The sequence below is a fragment of the Lepidochelys kempii genome, chromosome 7, assembly GCF_965140285.1.
Source record: "Lepidochelys kempii isolate rLepKem1 chromosome 7, rLepKem1.hap1, whole genome shotgun sequence".
Lineage (NCBI taxonomy): Eukaryota > Metazoa > Chordata > Testudines > Cheloniidae > Lepidochelys > Lepidochelys kempii.
Genome location: NC_136386.1, coordinates 43669455 through 43683996, shown reverse-complemented (window position 1 = coordinate 43683996; position 14542 = coordinate 43669455). Strand labels below are relative to the sequence as shown.

General features: G+C 43.2%; 1 protein-coding gene across 10 annotated transcripts in view; it reads left to right on the top strand.

Moving 5' to 3' along the window:
• Positions 1 to 14542, top strand: part of NISCH (nischarin) — a 59748-nt gene that overhangs the window by 20851 nt on the left and 24355 nt on the right. For all 10 annotated transcript variants that reach the window (XM_073352450.2, XM_073352451.2, XM_073352449.2 and 7 more), the window contains 3 exons: positions 1669 to 1764; positions 11969 to 12064; positions 12729 to 12881. In XM_073352450.2, coding sequence (XP_073208551.1) covers positions 1669 to 1764; positions 11969 to 12064; positions 12729 to 12881 — 345 coding nt within the window. The remainder of the gene's footprint in view (positions 1 to 1668; positions 1765 to 11968; positions 12065 to 12728; positions 12882 to 14542) is intronic.

Here is a 14542-nt window from a genome sequence, read left to right as displayed (position 1 = left end):
ACGCACATAACTCCGTGATACTGTCCATCTAATGTAGAATTTATAAAAACTCTGCACCTGCCCCCACAACGTTCTCACTTCATTGTTTTATATCTGTAATTGTAAATAGTAACTGTTCCGTAGTTGAGGGTTGCAACTGAGTTTCCATTAAAGATCAATTTTAGCCCCTTGTAATCTTAACAATAAAAGCTCATATGGCACCTCAAAATTGGTAGGTTCAGTCTGGAGTCATGGCAGATTTTTCTTCTGCCAAATTTGAAGTGCACTGGAAAGGTTTTCCTCAGTTCTGATGTACGAAAATTAGAGAGCTCATCAGAATTAAAAAGACAGATATTTTTTACTCTTTATAGCAAAAAGAGAACAGCTTCTCTGACTTCTGATTTAAATCTATCCAGTTGAACTTAGTTTCTGAAGTCCAGCTGTAAAGATGACCTTTCAAGAATACTTAAAAGTTAAACCACTCGTTATGTTCTTGCATCCTTAATTAAATCTGAATCAATTTTTTTTATCTGGGATTAGAATAGTTATGGTGTCAAGGAGCAATGGGGGAGTCCAGTTCCTTAATAGGCAAAAATGAACAGCTGGGGAGAATATGGAAACTTCATCCGAAGCTTTTGTGCTCTGTGGAAGCAAAGATGTATCTGCAGTTCCATTTCTATGGAACTTTCCATTTCCCAGCCTTGTAGCTCCAATGCTACAGAATTTACACAGTCTTAGAGAGAGAAGCCTGTGTTCTTTGGCCCCAGTGGTGTTTTTTGAACCTGTAAGCTGTGATCGCTTGTGCCAGCTCCTTCAGAGCTTGTAAACCCCAGATGAGTCCAAGCAAGATATCCTGCAGACTTCTCAAATTCAGATGTTCATGGCAAGTGTTTCTGAACATTCTGTATTGGTACTAATATTATTTGAAGACCAGCAAATAAAACCAATTTGTAGTTTCTAGATTTGCACTTCAGTTTGCAGAAATCTAACAGAATACTCAACTTTTTCCAAGCTCTCAACTTGTAAATGCCTTGTCCTACTTGAAACTCTGGGATGGAAATATGCATAATTTTCTGATTTCATTTGAAGAAGAGAGATTATTTTTAGTGAATGGGGGATTAGGGTGTAAATTAGTTTAGAATGGAAAACTAGTTACCATCTTAGTTATGAAGTCTTTGCCCACAACTCCATGTGCTACAATGTATAAGCACAAGGTGGCAGCCTTAGGCCAGGTCTGCACTATAAACGTACATAAACCTATGAGTGACGCAGTTCTCCCAGTGTAGACAGCGCTATGTTGATGGGAGGGCTTCTTCCGTCGCCATAGCTACCGCCTCTTGCAGAGGTGGAATAACTATGCTGACGAGAGAAGCTCTCCTGTTGGCCTAGTTGCATCTTCACTGAAGCGCTGCAGTGTTTAAGTGTAGACCTGCCTTTAAGTTCAGCTCCTTGCTTTCTGTATGTTTGGCTTTTGCCTTTTAATTAATTTTGTCCTTCTGTTTTTTAAAATGCTAAATTGTGTTCAAGTGTCATTAACAGTGGAATCCTTCAACTTCTTTGGCTGTCATTTTAAAAGGTTCTCAGTTATTGTATTTATGTTTCAATCCCTGTAATTTACCACAGACACTGCAACAGACGTGTGTTGATTGGGTTTTGTGTATTAATTCCGTCTTTAATCTTAACTACTAGGTAACTGGCACAGAGGGACCTTTTGGAACCAGCAACATTCAGGAGCATCTCTTGCCTTTTGATTTATCAATATTTAAATCTCTTCATCAGATTGAGGTATGGTTGAGATACTGTTTGCTCAGTAACTTTCTAATGGCTATTCAAAAGCAGAGTCTAGCAATACCAATATTGCAGCGTATTGCTTAATATTGGTGAGCTATCATTTACTTTGGCTTGGCACTAGAAATAATTACAGTGTTTTATATTTATTTATTGTTAATAAGTGAGACAAATACCACTTCCTCTAGTCTGGAAAAAATGGATGCCAGACTAGATATTTAGAACAGCTGATATTGTACTTCCCCCTAAAGAGCAAGATTCCTAATAGAATAACAGTAGAACTTTGTTTTAGATACAAAAATCAAAACCAGAGTAGTGGTGATCTCCCTCCTCCTTAGAAAAGATCTAATAACAAAAAGTTTTAGCAAGGTCTCATTACTAAAACATCTTTACTTGTTGAAATACCAAATGTTTACAAATATACCATGAAATAAAATGTTTTCCCACAGTGCACTTTGCCGTGCAGTACTTTTGTTTGTTAGCTTACTTGTTAATTGGCAACATTTATTTATTTACAATTGGTCTGACATTTATTAGTGGAACTTAGCAAATTTCTGATAGAACTTCAGTCATTCATTTAATGTATTACATCATAGCTTGCTTACCAGACTGAATATTTACATATTATGGAGACCTGCCAATGTCTGTACCTTGTTTGGAGATGTAAAGGAATAGTAAACTTCCATTTTGGGAGTACAGTAAATGTTAAAAATGAAAGGACTCTGATGCAAATGCATCAAAGAAGGCATTGAATCAGCTAGAAGAACTCCAATCAATATAGATTCCAAGGCCAGAAGGGATCACTGTGATAATATAGTTTGACTTCCTGTATGACACAGCCCATAGAACTCTCCCAAAATAATTCCTGGAACCCATCTTTTAGAACCACAGCCAATCTTGTTTTAAAAATGGTCAGTGATGGAGAATCCACGACAACCCTGTGTAAATTGTTCCAGTGGTTGATTAATCTCACCGTTAAAAATTTACATCTTATTTGCACTCTGACTTTGTCTAGCTTCAGCATTAATTAGCAAATGTTTGTTTCCCATATAGGTACTTATAATCTGTAATCAAGTCACCATTTAACCTTCTCTTTGTTAAACTTAGATTGAGCTCCTTGCGTTTGTCACTGTAAGGCAGATTTTGTTATCCTTGAATCATTCTTGTGGCTCTTTTTTGAACCCTCTCAAATTTAACAACATCCTTCCTGAATTGTGGGTGCCAAAGCTGGACATACTATTCCAACAGCAGTCACACGAATCCCAAATACAGAGGTAAAATAACCTCTTTACTCCTACTTGATATTCCCCTGTTTATGTATCCCAGGGACACATTAGCTCTTGGGGCCACACCATTACACTGGAAGGTCTTGTTCAGCTGATTATCCACAGCAACCCCCAAATCTTTTTCAGAGTCATTGCTTCCCAGGATAGAATCCCCCATCATGTAAGTATGGCCTACGTTCTTTGTTCCCAAATGTATCTATTTACATTTAGCTGTATTAAAACACACATTGTTTGCTGGTACCCAGTTTCAGAGCAGTTTGGATCACTTGATAATCAGTGACCGGTCCTCTTCATTATTTGCTGCTCCATCACTTCATTAGTGATGATTTTGTTTTCTTTCAGGTCATTAATAAAAACGTTAAACAGCATAGGGCCAAGAACTGATCCTTGCAGGATCCTACTAGAAACACACCCCTTGATGAGTCTCCATTTACAGTTACATTTTGATATCTATCAATTAGCGAGCTGGTAATCCATTTATTGTGTGCCATGTTCCATTTTATAGAGACAAGGTACAGAGTAAGAGAGGAGCTCTGTGTAAGCTTGAAAGCTTGTTTTTCTTTCACCAACAGAAGTTGGTCCAATAAAAGATGTTATATCACCCATCTCGCATCTCTTTGTATTCCTGGGACCAACATGGCTACAACAACACTGTAGACAACAATGCTAATTTTCTATCATTCTTATTTCTTAATCAAAATGTCATGTAGTATCAAGTCAAATGCCTCACGGAAGTCTGAATATATTACATCAACAAGATTACCTTTATCAATCAAACGTGTAATCTTATAAAAAAAAAACATGTTAGTTTGTAAGGATCTCTCTTGTATATATCCATGTTGATTTGCATTATTTACATTACCCTCTTTTAATTCTTTATTAATCGAGTTCCTTATCAGCTGCTCCATTATTTTGCCCAGAACTGATGTCAGGCTGACAGGCCTATAATTACCCAGGTCATTCTGCTTACCCTCTTTAAAAATGGACACACTAGCTTTCTCCCAGTCTTCTGGAACTTCCCCAGTGTTCCAAGACTTATTGAAAATCAACATTAACAGTTCAGTGAGCTCATCAGCAAGCTCGTTTAAAACTCTTTGATGCAAGTTATCTGGACCTACAGATTTTAAAAAATCTAACTTTAATAGCTTCTGTTTAACCTTATCACCATATGATGAGGTTACGGAGTGGTGCACTGTGGGTAGCTATCCCACAGTTCCTGCAGTCTCCGCTGCCCATTGGAATTCTAGGTTAAGCTCCCAATGCCTGATGGGGCAAAACGTTGTTGCAGGTGGTTTTGGGTACATGTTGTTAGTCACCCCTCTCTCCGTGAAAGCAACGGCAGACAATCGTTTCACACCTTTTTTCCGTGCAGACGCCATACCACGGCAAGCATGAAGCCCGCTCAGCTCACCGTTGCTGTTGTGTCCTGGGTGTTACCGTCATCAGACGGTGCAGTAGGACTGCTAACCATTGTCATCCACTGCAACTCTGCTCTCCTGCTCTTGTAAATGAGCTCAATCTCAACAGCAAATTTCTCCATGTTGTCATCATCCTCCGCTTCCGCTGCAACTCTGCTCTTCTGGTGCCATGAATCCACCTCGCAGGTCCTGTCGTCATTCTGTTTTCTCGTGGCATCCGTCGCCATCCACCGCTTCCGCTGCAACTCTGCTCTCCTGCAGATGCCATTCCACGGCAAGCATGGAGCCCGCTCAGCTCACCACTGCTGTTGTGAGCATTGTAAACACCTTGCGCATTATCCTGCAGTATGTGCAGAACCTGCAAAAGCAGGCGAGGAGGTGACGACAGTGCGATCACGATAGTGATGAGGACATGGACACAGACTTCTCTCAAAGAACGGGCCCTGGAAATTTGGACATCATGGTGGTAATGGGACAGGTTCCTGCCGTGGAACGATGATTCTGGGCCTGGGAAACAAGCACCGACTGGTGGGACTGCATAGTGTTGCAGGTCTGGGATGATTCCCAGTGGCTGCAAAACTTTAGCATGCGTAAGGGCACTTTCATGGAACTTTGTGACTTGCTTTCCCCTGCCCTGAAGCACAAGAATACCAGGATGAAAGCAGTCCCCACTGTTCACAAGCAAGTGGTGATAGCCCTCTGGAAGCTTGCAACGCCAGACAGTCGGGAATCAATTTGGAGTGGGTAAATCTACTGTGGGGGCTGCTGTGATCCAAGTAGCCAACGCAATCACTGAGCTGCTGCTATCAAGGGTAGTGACTCTGGGAAATGTGCAGGTCATAGTGGATGGCTTTGCTGCAATGGGGTTCCCTAACTGTGGTGGGACGATAGAGGGAACACATATCCCCTATCTTGGGACCGGAGCACCTTGGCAGCCAGTACGTAAACTGCAAGGGGTGCTTTTCAATGGTGCTGTAAGCACTGGTGGATCACAAGGGATGTTTCACCGACATCAATGTGGGATGGCCGGGAAAGGTGCATGATGCTAGCATCTTCAGGAGCTCTGGTCTGTTTTAACAGCTGCAGGAAGGAACTTACTTCCCAGACCACAAAATTACCGTTGGGGATATTGAAATGCCTATGGTTATCGTTGGGGACCCAGCCTACCCCTTAATGCTGTGGCTTCATGAAGCCATACACAAGCACCCCGGATAGTAATCAGGAGCTGTTCAAGTATAGGCTGAGCAAGTGCAGAATGGTGGTAGAATGTGCATTTGGATGTTTGAAAGCTCGCTGGCGCAGTTTACTGACTAGGTTAGATCTCAGCAAAACTAATATTCCCATTGTTGCTGCTTGCTGTGTGTTCCACAATATCTGTGAGAGTAAGGGGGAGACGTTTATGGCAGGGTGGGAGGTTGAGGCAAATCACCTGGCGGCCAATTACGAGCAACCAGACACAAGGGCAATTAGAAGAGCACAGCTGGGCACCCTGCACATCAGAGAAGCTTTGAAAGCCAGTTTCATGACTGGCCAGGCTACAGTATGACAGTTCTGTTTGTTTCTCCTTGATGAAAACCCGCCCCCTTGGTTGACCCTACTTCCCTGTAAGCCAACTGACCTCCCCCCTTTGATCATCACTTTCAGAGGCAGTAAAGTCGTCATTGTTTCAAAATCATGCATTCTTTATTAATTCATCACACAAATAGGGGGAAAACTCGAAAGGTAGCCTGGGAGGGGTGGGTGAGAAGGGAAGCATCCGGATGGGTTGTGGAGGAGGGAAGGACAAGGCTGCACTACAGTTCAAAACTTATTGAATGCCAGCTGTCTGTTGCTTGGGCAATCTTCTTGGGTGGAGTGGCTGAGTGCCCGTAGCCTCTCCCCCCTGCGTTCTTGGGCATCTGGATGAGGAGGATATGGAACTTGGGGAGGAGGGCAGGCGGTTATACAGGGGCTGCAGCGCCAGTGTGTGCTCCTGCTGCCTTTCCTGCAGCTCCACCAGACGCCTGAGCATGTCAGTTTGCTCCCCCATTAGCCTCAGCATTGCATCCTCCTCCTCTCATCGTGCTCCTCCCTCACGTTCCATTTCCTGCTTTCCTGGACTCTGCCATTGTTTGCCTTCACGCATTCTGCTGAGCTCTTTCAGTGCGGGAGGACTACATGAGCTCTGAGAACATGTCATCGCGAGTGTGTTTTCTGTGCTAGCCTCCAGGATGGAGATAATAGGGGGAGCGTAGAAACTTTGTAGTTGCAGGAGGAAAAAAGGGAGAGTAGTATTTAAAAAGATACATTTTAGAGAACAAAGGGAAGACTATTTCACACTGAATCAAGCAATTCACGTTACATAGCACATGTGCTTTTGGTACAAGGTCGCATTTTGCCTCTTATATTGAGTGCCTGCCAGTTTGGTGTGAGACATCACACAGGCTCGGCTGGGCAACAGAATTTGGCTTCACCCCCTCACCATCTTCCCCCCTCCCCCCACTGCGTGGCTAGTACTAGGGAAGATCCGTGTCAGCCAGATGCGAACAGCTCAGCATGAATGGGCCTCCCCCCACCACGTGGCTAACAGCGGGGATGATTTCTTTTCAGGCAAAGGCAAACAGCCCAGAAGGAACGGGCACCTCTGAATGTCCCCTTGGCGTGGTAAGGTGTCCTACCATGGAGGACGGAATAAGGCTGACCTCCCCAGAAACCTTCTGCAAAGGCTTTTAGAGTAGCTCTGGGAGAGCCTCATGAAGATGTCCCTGGAGGATTTCCGCTCCATCCCCAGACATGTTAACAGACTTTTCCAGTAGCTATACTGGCCGTGAATGCATCCCAAGTTTTCAGCGCAAATTACTCATGAAACACGCTTACTTTTAAACCCTGTATTGTATTTTACAAAGGTACGCTCACCAGAGGTGCCTTCTCCGGCTTCATGGTCCAGAAGCCTGGGTTGGGATGGTATTGGCTCCAGGGTGATGAACAGTTCCTGACTGCCGGTGGGAAGGGATTCTCCGCTTGCCTGCTCTGTGTCCCTATTGTAGCCTCTGTCCATCATGCCCTTAGAGATTTTGGCATATATATTGGCATTTCGTCTTTCAGAACGGAGTTCTGCCTGCAAGGGTTCTTCTCCCCATACAGCGATCAGATCCAGTACCTCCCGTTTGGTCCATGCTGGAGCTCTTTTGTGATTCTGGTACTGAATGGTCACCTGTGCTGATCAGCTTGCCATGCTGGCCAAAGAGAAAATGAAGTTCAAAAGTTCTCGGGTCTCTTCCTGTCTACCTGGTCAGTGCATCTAAGTTGAGTGCTGTCCAGAGCGGTCACAATGGAGCACTCTGGGATAGCTCCCGGAGGCCAATACCATCGAATTGCATCCACACTACCCCAAACTCAACCCAGCAAGGTAGATTTTAGTGCTAAACCCCTCGCCAGGGAGGAGTACAGAAATAGATTTTAAGAGCCCTTTAAGTCGACAAAACAGGCTTGGTCGTGTGGACGGGTGCAGGGTTAAATCCACCTAACGCTGCTAAATTCGACCTAAACTCATAGTGTAGACCAGGGCTTAGAGTAACATCTTTTGTCTTGGCTCTGGGAAGGCAGCACACTGTCCTCTTGTCCACCTGTGCCTTGCAGAATGTTTTTTAATTCTTCTGAATATTGAATCTACAACAAGGATTGCCTGTGTTCCTTGGACAGTTGGAGAACTTTTTGCGGGCAAGCTTGATTTTCTTAGTTTGGGCCCAACTGCCATCCGCATGTGTATCCCATACATCTTTCCGTTCCCTTGGACCTCCAGGATCTTGAGAGGTATCTTCTATAGTTTTCATGTTAAGGACCTGGTATCAATTTGAAACGTCTAGCTATGTGGAATTCTTCCCGGTCATCTTCTCTCTAGCAGCCACAGCCTGCCCATCCTTATCTGTCTCCAGCTATGTAGAATGCTGCTTTGACCTCTTGCCTCTGGTGGTTGAGCCACCAGGCTTCCTATGACTTCCTCTCTCTCTGATTCCTCAGAGGTCAGCTACATGATCATGATGATCCCTTCTGGCCTTCAAGTCTCTGAGTCTAGGCCAGTGCCATTTTTCCTTGGTGTTTCCCAAACCTGGCTGTTTCCTCAACTTCTCTGATTCTCAGTAGCATCTCAACTTGTCCCTCCAATCCTAGAATCTTTTCCTCCAGCACAGTCACCAACTTGCACTTCATGCACAGGAAATCCCTTCTGTCTTCAGGCAGGAAAGAGAATACATCCGTTGCAGGTCACCACCATTGTTCCATCACTGGCCATCTTAATATCACAAATAGTGCTGAACCTGGAAAGAAAACTTGCTCTGAAACCACCCGTTAGTTGCCTCTATTGGTTGGACCCTTACCATCTTTGACAAGGCACTGATCAAAGTTCCAAAGCCGAGAGCCTTGTAGCCTTTAGCAAGGCATCTTGCTTACTCAGTGCCCCATGGCTCTCTATGCAGCCCATACAGAGAGAACAAACAGTCATAGAATCATAGAATATCAGGGTTGGAAGGGACCTCAGGAGATTATCTAGTCCAACCCCCTGCTTGAAGCAAGACCAATCCCCAACTAAATCATCCCAGCCAGGGCTTTGTCAAGCCTGACCTTAAAAACTTCTAAGGAAGCAGATTCCACCACCTCCCTAGGTAACACATTCCAGTGTTTTACCACCCTCGTAGTGAAAAAGATTTTCCTAATATCCAACCTAAACCACCCCCACTGCAACTTGAGACCATTACTCCTTGTTCTGTCATCTGGTACCACTGAGAACAGTCTAGATCCATCCTCTTTGGAACCCCCTTTCAGGTAGTTGAAAGCAGCTATCAAATCCACCCTCATTCTTCTCGTCTGCAGACTAAACAATCCCAGTTCCCTCAGCCTCTCCTCATAAGTCATGTGTTCCAGTCCCCTAATCATTTTTGTTGCTCTCCTCTGGACATTTTCCAATTTTTCCACATCCTTCTTGTTGTGTGTGGCCCAAAACTGGACACTGTGCTCCAGATGAGGCCTCACCAATGTCAAATAGAGGGGAACGATCACGTCCCTCGATCTGCTGGCAATGCCCCTACTTACACATCCCAAAATGCCATTGGCCTTCTTGGCAACAATGGCACACTGTTGACTCATATCCAGCTTCTCGTCCACCGTAACCCCTAGGTCCTTTTCTGCAGAACTGTTGCCTAGCCATTCCGTCCCTAGTCTGTAGCGGTGCATGGGATTCTTCCGTCCTAAGTGCAGGACTCTGCACTTGTCCTTGTTGAAGATTTCTTTTGGCCCAATCCTCTAATTTGTCTAGGTCCCTCTGTATCCTATCCCTACCCTCCAGCGTATCTACCTCTCCTCCCAGTTTAGTGTCATCTGCAAACTTGCTGAGGGTGCAATCCACACCATCCTCCAGATCATTAATGAAGATATTGAACAAAACCGGCCCCAGGACCGACCCATGGGGCACTCCACTTGATACCGGCTGCCAACTAGACATGGAGCCATTGATCACTACCCGTTGAGCCCGACAATCTAGCCAGCTTTTTATCTACCTTATAGTCCATTCATCCAGCCCATACTACTTTAACTTGCTGGGAAGAATACTGTGGGATACTGTGTCAAAAGCTTTGCTAAAGTCAAGAAACAACATGTCCACTGCTTTCCGCTGATCCAGAGCCAATTATCTAGTCATGGAAGGCCATTAGGTTAGTCAGACATGACTTGGCCTTGGTGAATCCATGCTGACTGTTTCTGCTCACTTTTCTCTCCTCTGAGTGCTTCAGAATTGATTCCTTGAGGACCTGCTCTGTGATTTTTCCAGGGACTGAGGTGAGGCTGACTGGCCTGTAGTTCCCAGGATCCTCCTTCTTCCCTTTTTTGAAGTTGGGCACTACATTAGCTTTTCCAGTTGTCCGGGACCTCCCCCAATCGCCATGAGTTTTCAAAGATAATGGCCAATGGTTCTGCAATCACATCCGCCAACTCCTTTAGCACTCTCGGATGCAGCACATCCGGCCCCATGGACTTGTGCTCATCCAGCTTTTCCAAATAGTCCTGAACCACTTCTTTCTCCACAGAGGGCTGGTCACCTCCTCCCCATGCTGTGCTGCCCAGTGCAGCAGTCTCGGAGCTGACCTGGTTCGTGAAGACAAAGGCAAAAAAAGCATTGAGTACATTAGCTTTTTCCAATCCTCTGTCACTAGATTGCCTCCTTCATTCAGTAAGGGGCCCACACTTCCCTTGACTTTCTTCTTGTTGCTAACATACCTGAAGAAACCATTCTTGTTACTCTTAACATCTCTTGCTAGCCAAACAACCCACAGATGGACCAAATGCTCCACTCACTGGGTCCCGCTACTTTCAAGCACAGAGTCTGCAGCTACTCCCTCCACAACTCCTGTTAGTAGCCTCTGTTTGTGGCATTTATTTAATAAAGATTTTTTTAAATTAAAATTATCATGTGGGAAGGAAATACATCAGTAGCTCTTTGAGGGGATCTTAAAGGCTTCACCAGCTAAAATGCTTCATTTTCTGGATAGGGGCAGATCACTTTCTAAAAAAAGAACATGGAAAAGGAAAAATAATTTAACATGAGGGGTTTTATAACTTGAACGTTCATGCAAAGTACTGAATTGACTAGTTCTGGATTGACATCCTCTTTACAATAATAATGCAGACTTTCCCATCAGAGTATCAGCTCTGTCCTGGAAGAACTCCACTTCTAAGGACAAGAGGAACTCAGTTTCTATACCCATTCAAGCTTGTCTCTTTGATACTGCCCACAAGGGTGCCATTTGTGGTGGTGGTCATGCGATGTAGGCTTTTGTCTACTAGGAATTAACTGGACTGAGGCTACTAAGCACCTCAGATGGCAATGTTCTTCAGCCACTTCCAAAGAGGGGCCGGCTGGAAGTGGCTGAAGAACATTGATGACCTCCAAGTAAAAGGCTCAATATCCTTTAAATTTGTCATATGTAATAAAGTCTCTGGGAAATTTTGCATTCAGCCTAGTCTCCCACTTCTTATGACACTTACTTTTTTTAAAATGTGGAGAATGCGCAAGGATTGTTAATATGATCAAGTATCTGCTGCTGTAAATGTAGTTAAACTTACTTGCAAGAGTCCTTTCCGTTTGGTAAGAGTGAAGTATTATGTCCAGTTGCCTGGGTGGCTTCAGCATGATGAGAATTTTTACTTGTGCTGAGCAACTTTGTTGAAAGAGCTTTTTGAATTTTGCTGCTTTGGGGTTGTCCCACTGATTTCATTGTCTGCTTTGCTTTGGCTTGACCAACTTCTGGTGCAATAGATTGGATCAGCTCCTGCTTGGTCCTGTTTCTTATTTATATTCTTATGGAAAAGAGATTTTAGAGGAACACTGTATATGCTCTCTCTGTTGCTACAGTTGAACACCTGGTATACCAGCTATCACCAGCATCCTCCTTACTTAATTATTATGTTTGTTCTAATACTCATGTACTTGTGATTTATTTTGTAAAGGTGTATTTTCCCTTTAAATAGATAAATCACTGTGGTGCAAATCGCATTAAAGGGCTGACATCATCAAAGCACACTTTAATCACGATGAGTGTTCGGTTTTCAGCAACCTCAATGAAAGTAAGTGCAATTTCCCAAGGCTGGCAATTGTTTAAAACATGTCCAAAAGTATTACAATTGCAGGAGTGTTTATCTGAAGTCATGTCTTGCTGTGTCAAGTGTTACTATTAAAGCCATATGACTGAAGGGTCCTATATTATCTTGAGAGGTAATGTCATTTTTATAAATCAGAAGGAAATGTTTATTATCTGTGTACCAACTCTTTAACATCTGTCTTTACAAATAAAACGTTGACAGATTTGAAAATATCTTTATCAGAGCACAAGGGAACTATAGTTATTAATCCATAATCGTGTACTTATTTCTTGCTTCAGTTTTCTGAAGGGTGTCTGGTATTCATGACAACTGAAGGGTGTCTAGTATTCATGACAACTGTAGTTATTTCTCAATAATCGTAGTATTCAAGCAGATTCTCTGCTTGGATGGATTGGCTACTGCTGTCAGAACTCCCCATCCATATGCCCAAAATAAGCATAGTTCTTGTAGTTTCAAACCTGTCAGTCCAGATATTAAATTCTATTAAATTTAATCTGAATGAGTTATTTTAACATTTGCAAAGGTTTCTTATTGAACTGTTGCAAGACTTGTTTTGAGAACTATTCGTTTTCCCTGAATGCATAGTTGTAGTGTTTTAATAATGTTCGTTAATGTCTGTCTTAAACAGGAAATTCTAGTGCCTGAGGCCTCTGAATTTGACCAATGGGAGCCAGAGGGTACCCTTTCAAGTTTTCCTGTGACCGCGGTTATCCCAACGTGGAAGACTTTAACAACTTTAGATATGAGTCACAATCGCATATCTCAGATTGATGATTCAGTGGTAAGACCTCATGGAGCTTAGTCTTCAAGACATTTTCTTGTTTGGAAAAAATGCACGGTGAGCATGCTGTGGAACAATCTAGATAGTCAGCAGGGCTTTAAATTTACATCGGAAACTTCCATTTGTCTAGAGGATTTCCATTTGCACTCATATTTTGCTTTTAACTTAAATTGTACATTGACAATCTAAATCATAGAAAAAGCAATATTTTTTGGAAGCAATGTAAGCAGTGAAATTGCAGGTTTGTTTAACTTCAGTAGTTTCTGCCCTCAGGCAAAGCAAGGGCAGCAGCAAATGCAGTGTCTGTATGGAGCATTTTGTGTATATGATTGTTGAATTACAGGAATGCTGTAGATCTTCTGAAACTTTTATGCTTCAAACTAGTTTTATTCTTAACCCAGTTATATAAAACAAAATCCGGTTCTGGGGTAGAACTTACTTTATGTTACAGACCTTTACTTATTGGTGTTTAAAGGCAGCCCCACTAGTTAGAGTAGCACAGTTGACAATGACTCACTATGAAAAGTCTTCCAAACATAAAAACCACATCCTAAGTATTCAGTCAAGACATTACTTCCTTTGTTTTCCTTTCCATGCTGCTTCTGCAGTTCCCAAATTAAAGATAATTAAGTAAACTATGGGGTTTTTTTTATCGCTGTCACTGCTATAATGTCTGTGTGCCTCACAAACACATTTTTCCTCACAACCAATGTGTGAGACAGGGAAGTAGTTATCCTCATAACTCAGATGGGGAACTGGAACACAGATTAAGTGACTTGTCCAAGGTCATGAAGTCTGTGACATAGGCAGAAAAGAATCTGGATCTCTTAGATCCAAGTCCAGGGCCTTAACCACAATGCATTTCTTCCTCCCTTCAATGTTTGCAAAGACTGATCTTTAGGGAGATCAAAACCAAAACAAGGATATAATGCAGGCAGTATAACATCAAGTCTCTGAATGAGACAGACTTTAATTCTGCAATATGAATGAGTTTGAAGGTAAGGGTATATATGGAATCTAGAGTTTATTGTGGCCCTATAAATGCTTCCTTGAGGTATTAAGTTGGTGCATAAATTGTAGACATAATCATAGACTATTAGGGTTAGAAGAGACCTCAGGAGGTCATCTAGTCCAATCCTCTGCTCAAAGCAGGTACAATACCAACTAAATCATCCCAGCCAAGGCTTTGTCAAGCCGGGCCTTAAAAACCTCTAAGATGAAGATTCCACCATCTCCCTAGGTAACCCATTCCAGTGCTTCGCCAACCTCCTAGTGAAAGAGTATTTCCTAATATCCAACCTAGACCTCCCCCACTGCAACTTGAGACCATTGCTTCTTATTCTGTCTTCTGCCACCACTGAGAACAGCCTAGCTCCATCCTCTTTGGAACCCCCTCTTCAGGTAGTTGAAGGCTGCTATCAAATCTCCCCTCACTCTTCTCTTCTGCAGACTAAATAACCCCAGTTCCCTCAGCCTCTCCTCATAAGTCATGTGCCCCACCCCCCTAATCATTTTTGTTGCCCTCCATTGGACTCTCTAATTTGTCCACATCCTTTCTGTAGTGGGGGGATCAAAACTGGACACAATACTCCAGATGTGGCCTCACCAGTGCCGAATAGAGGGAAATAATCACTTCCCTTGATCTGCTGGCAATGCTCCTA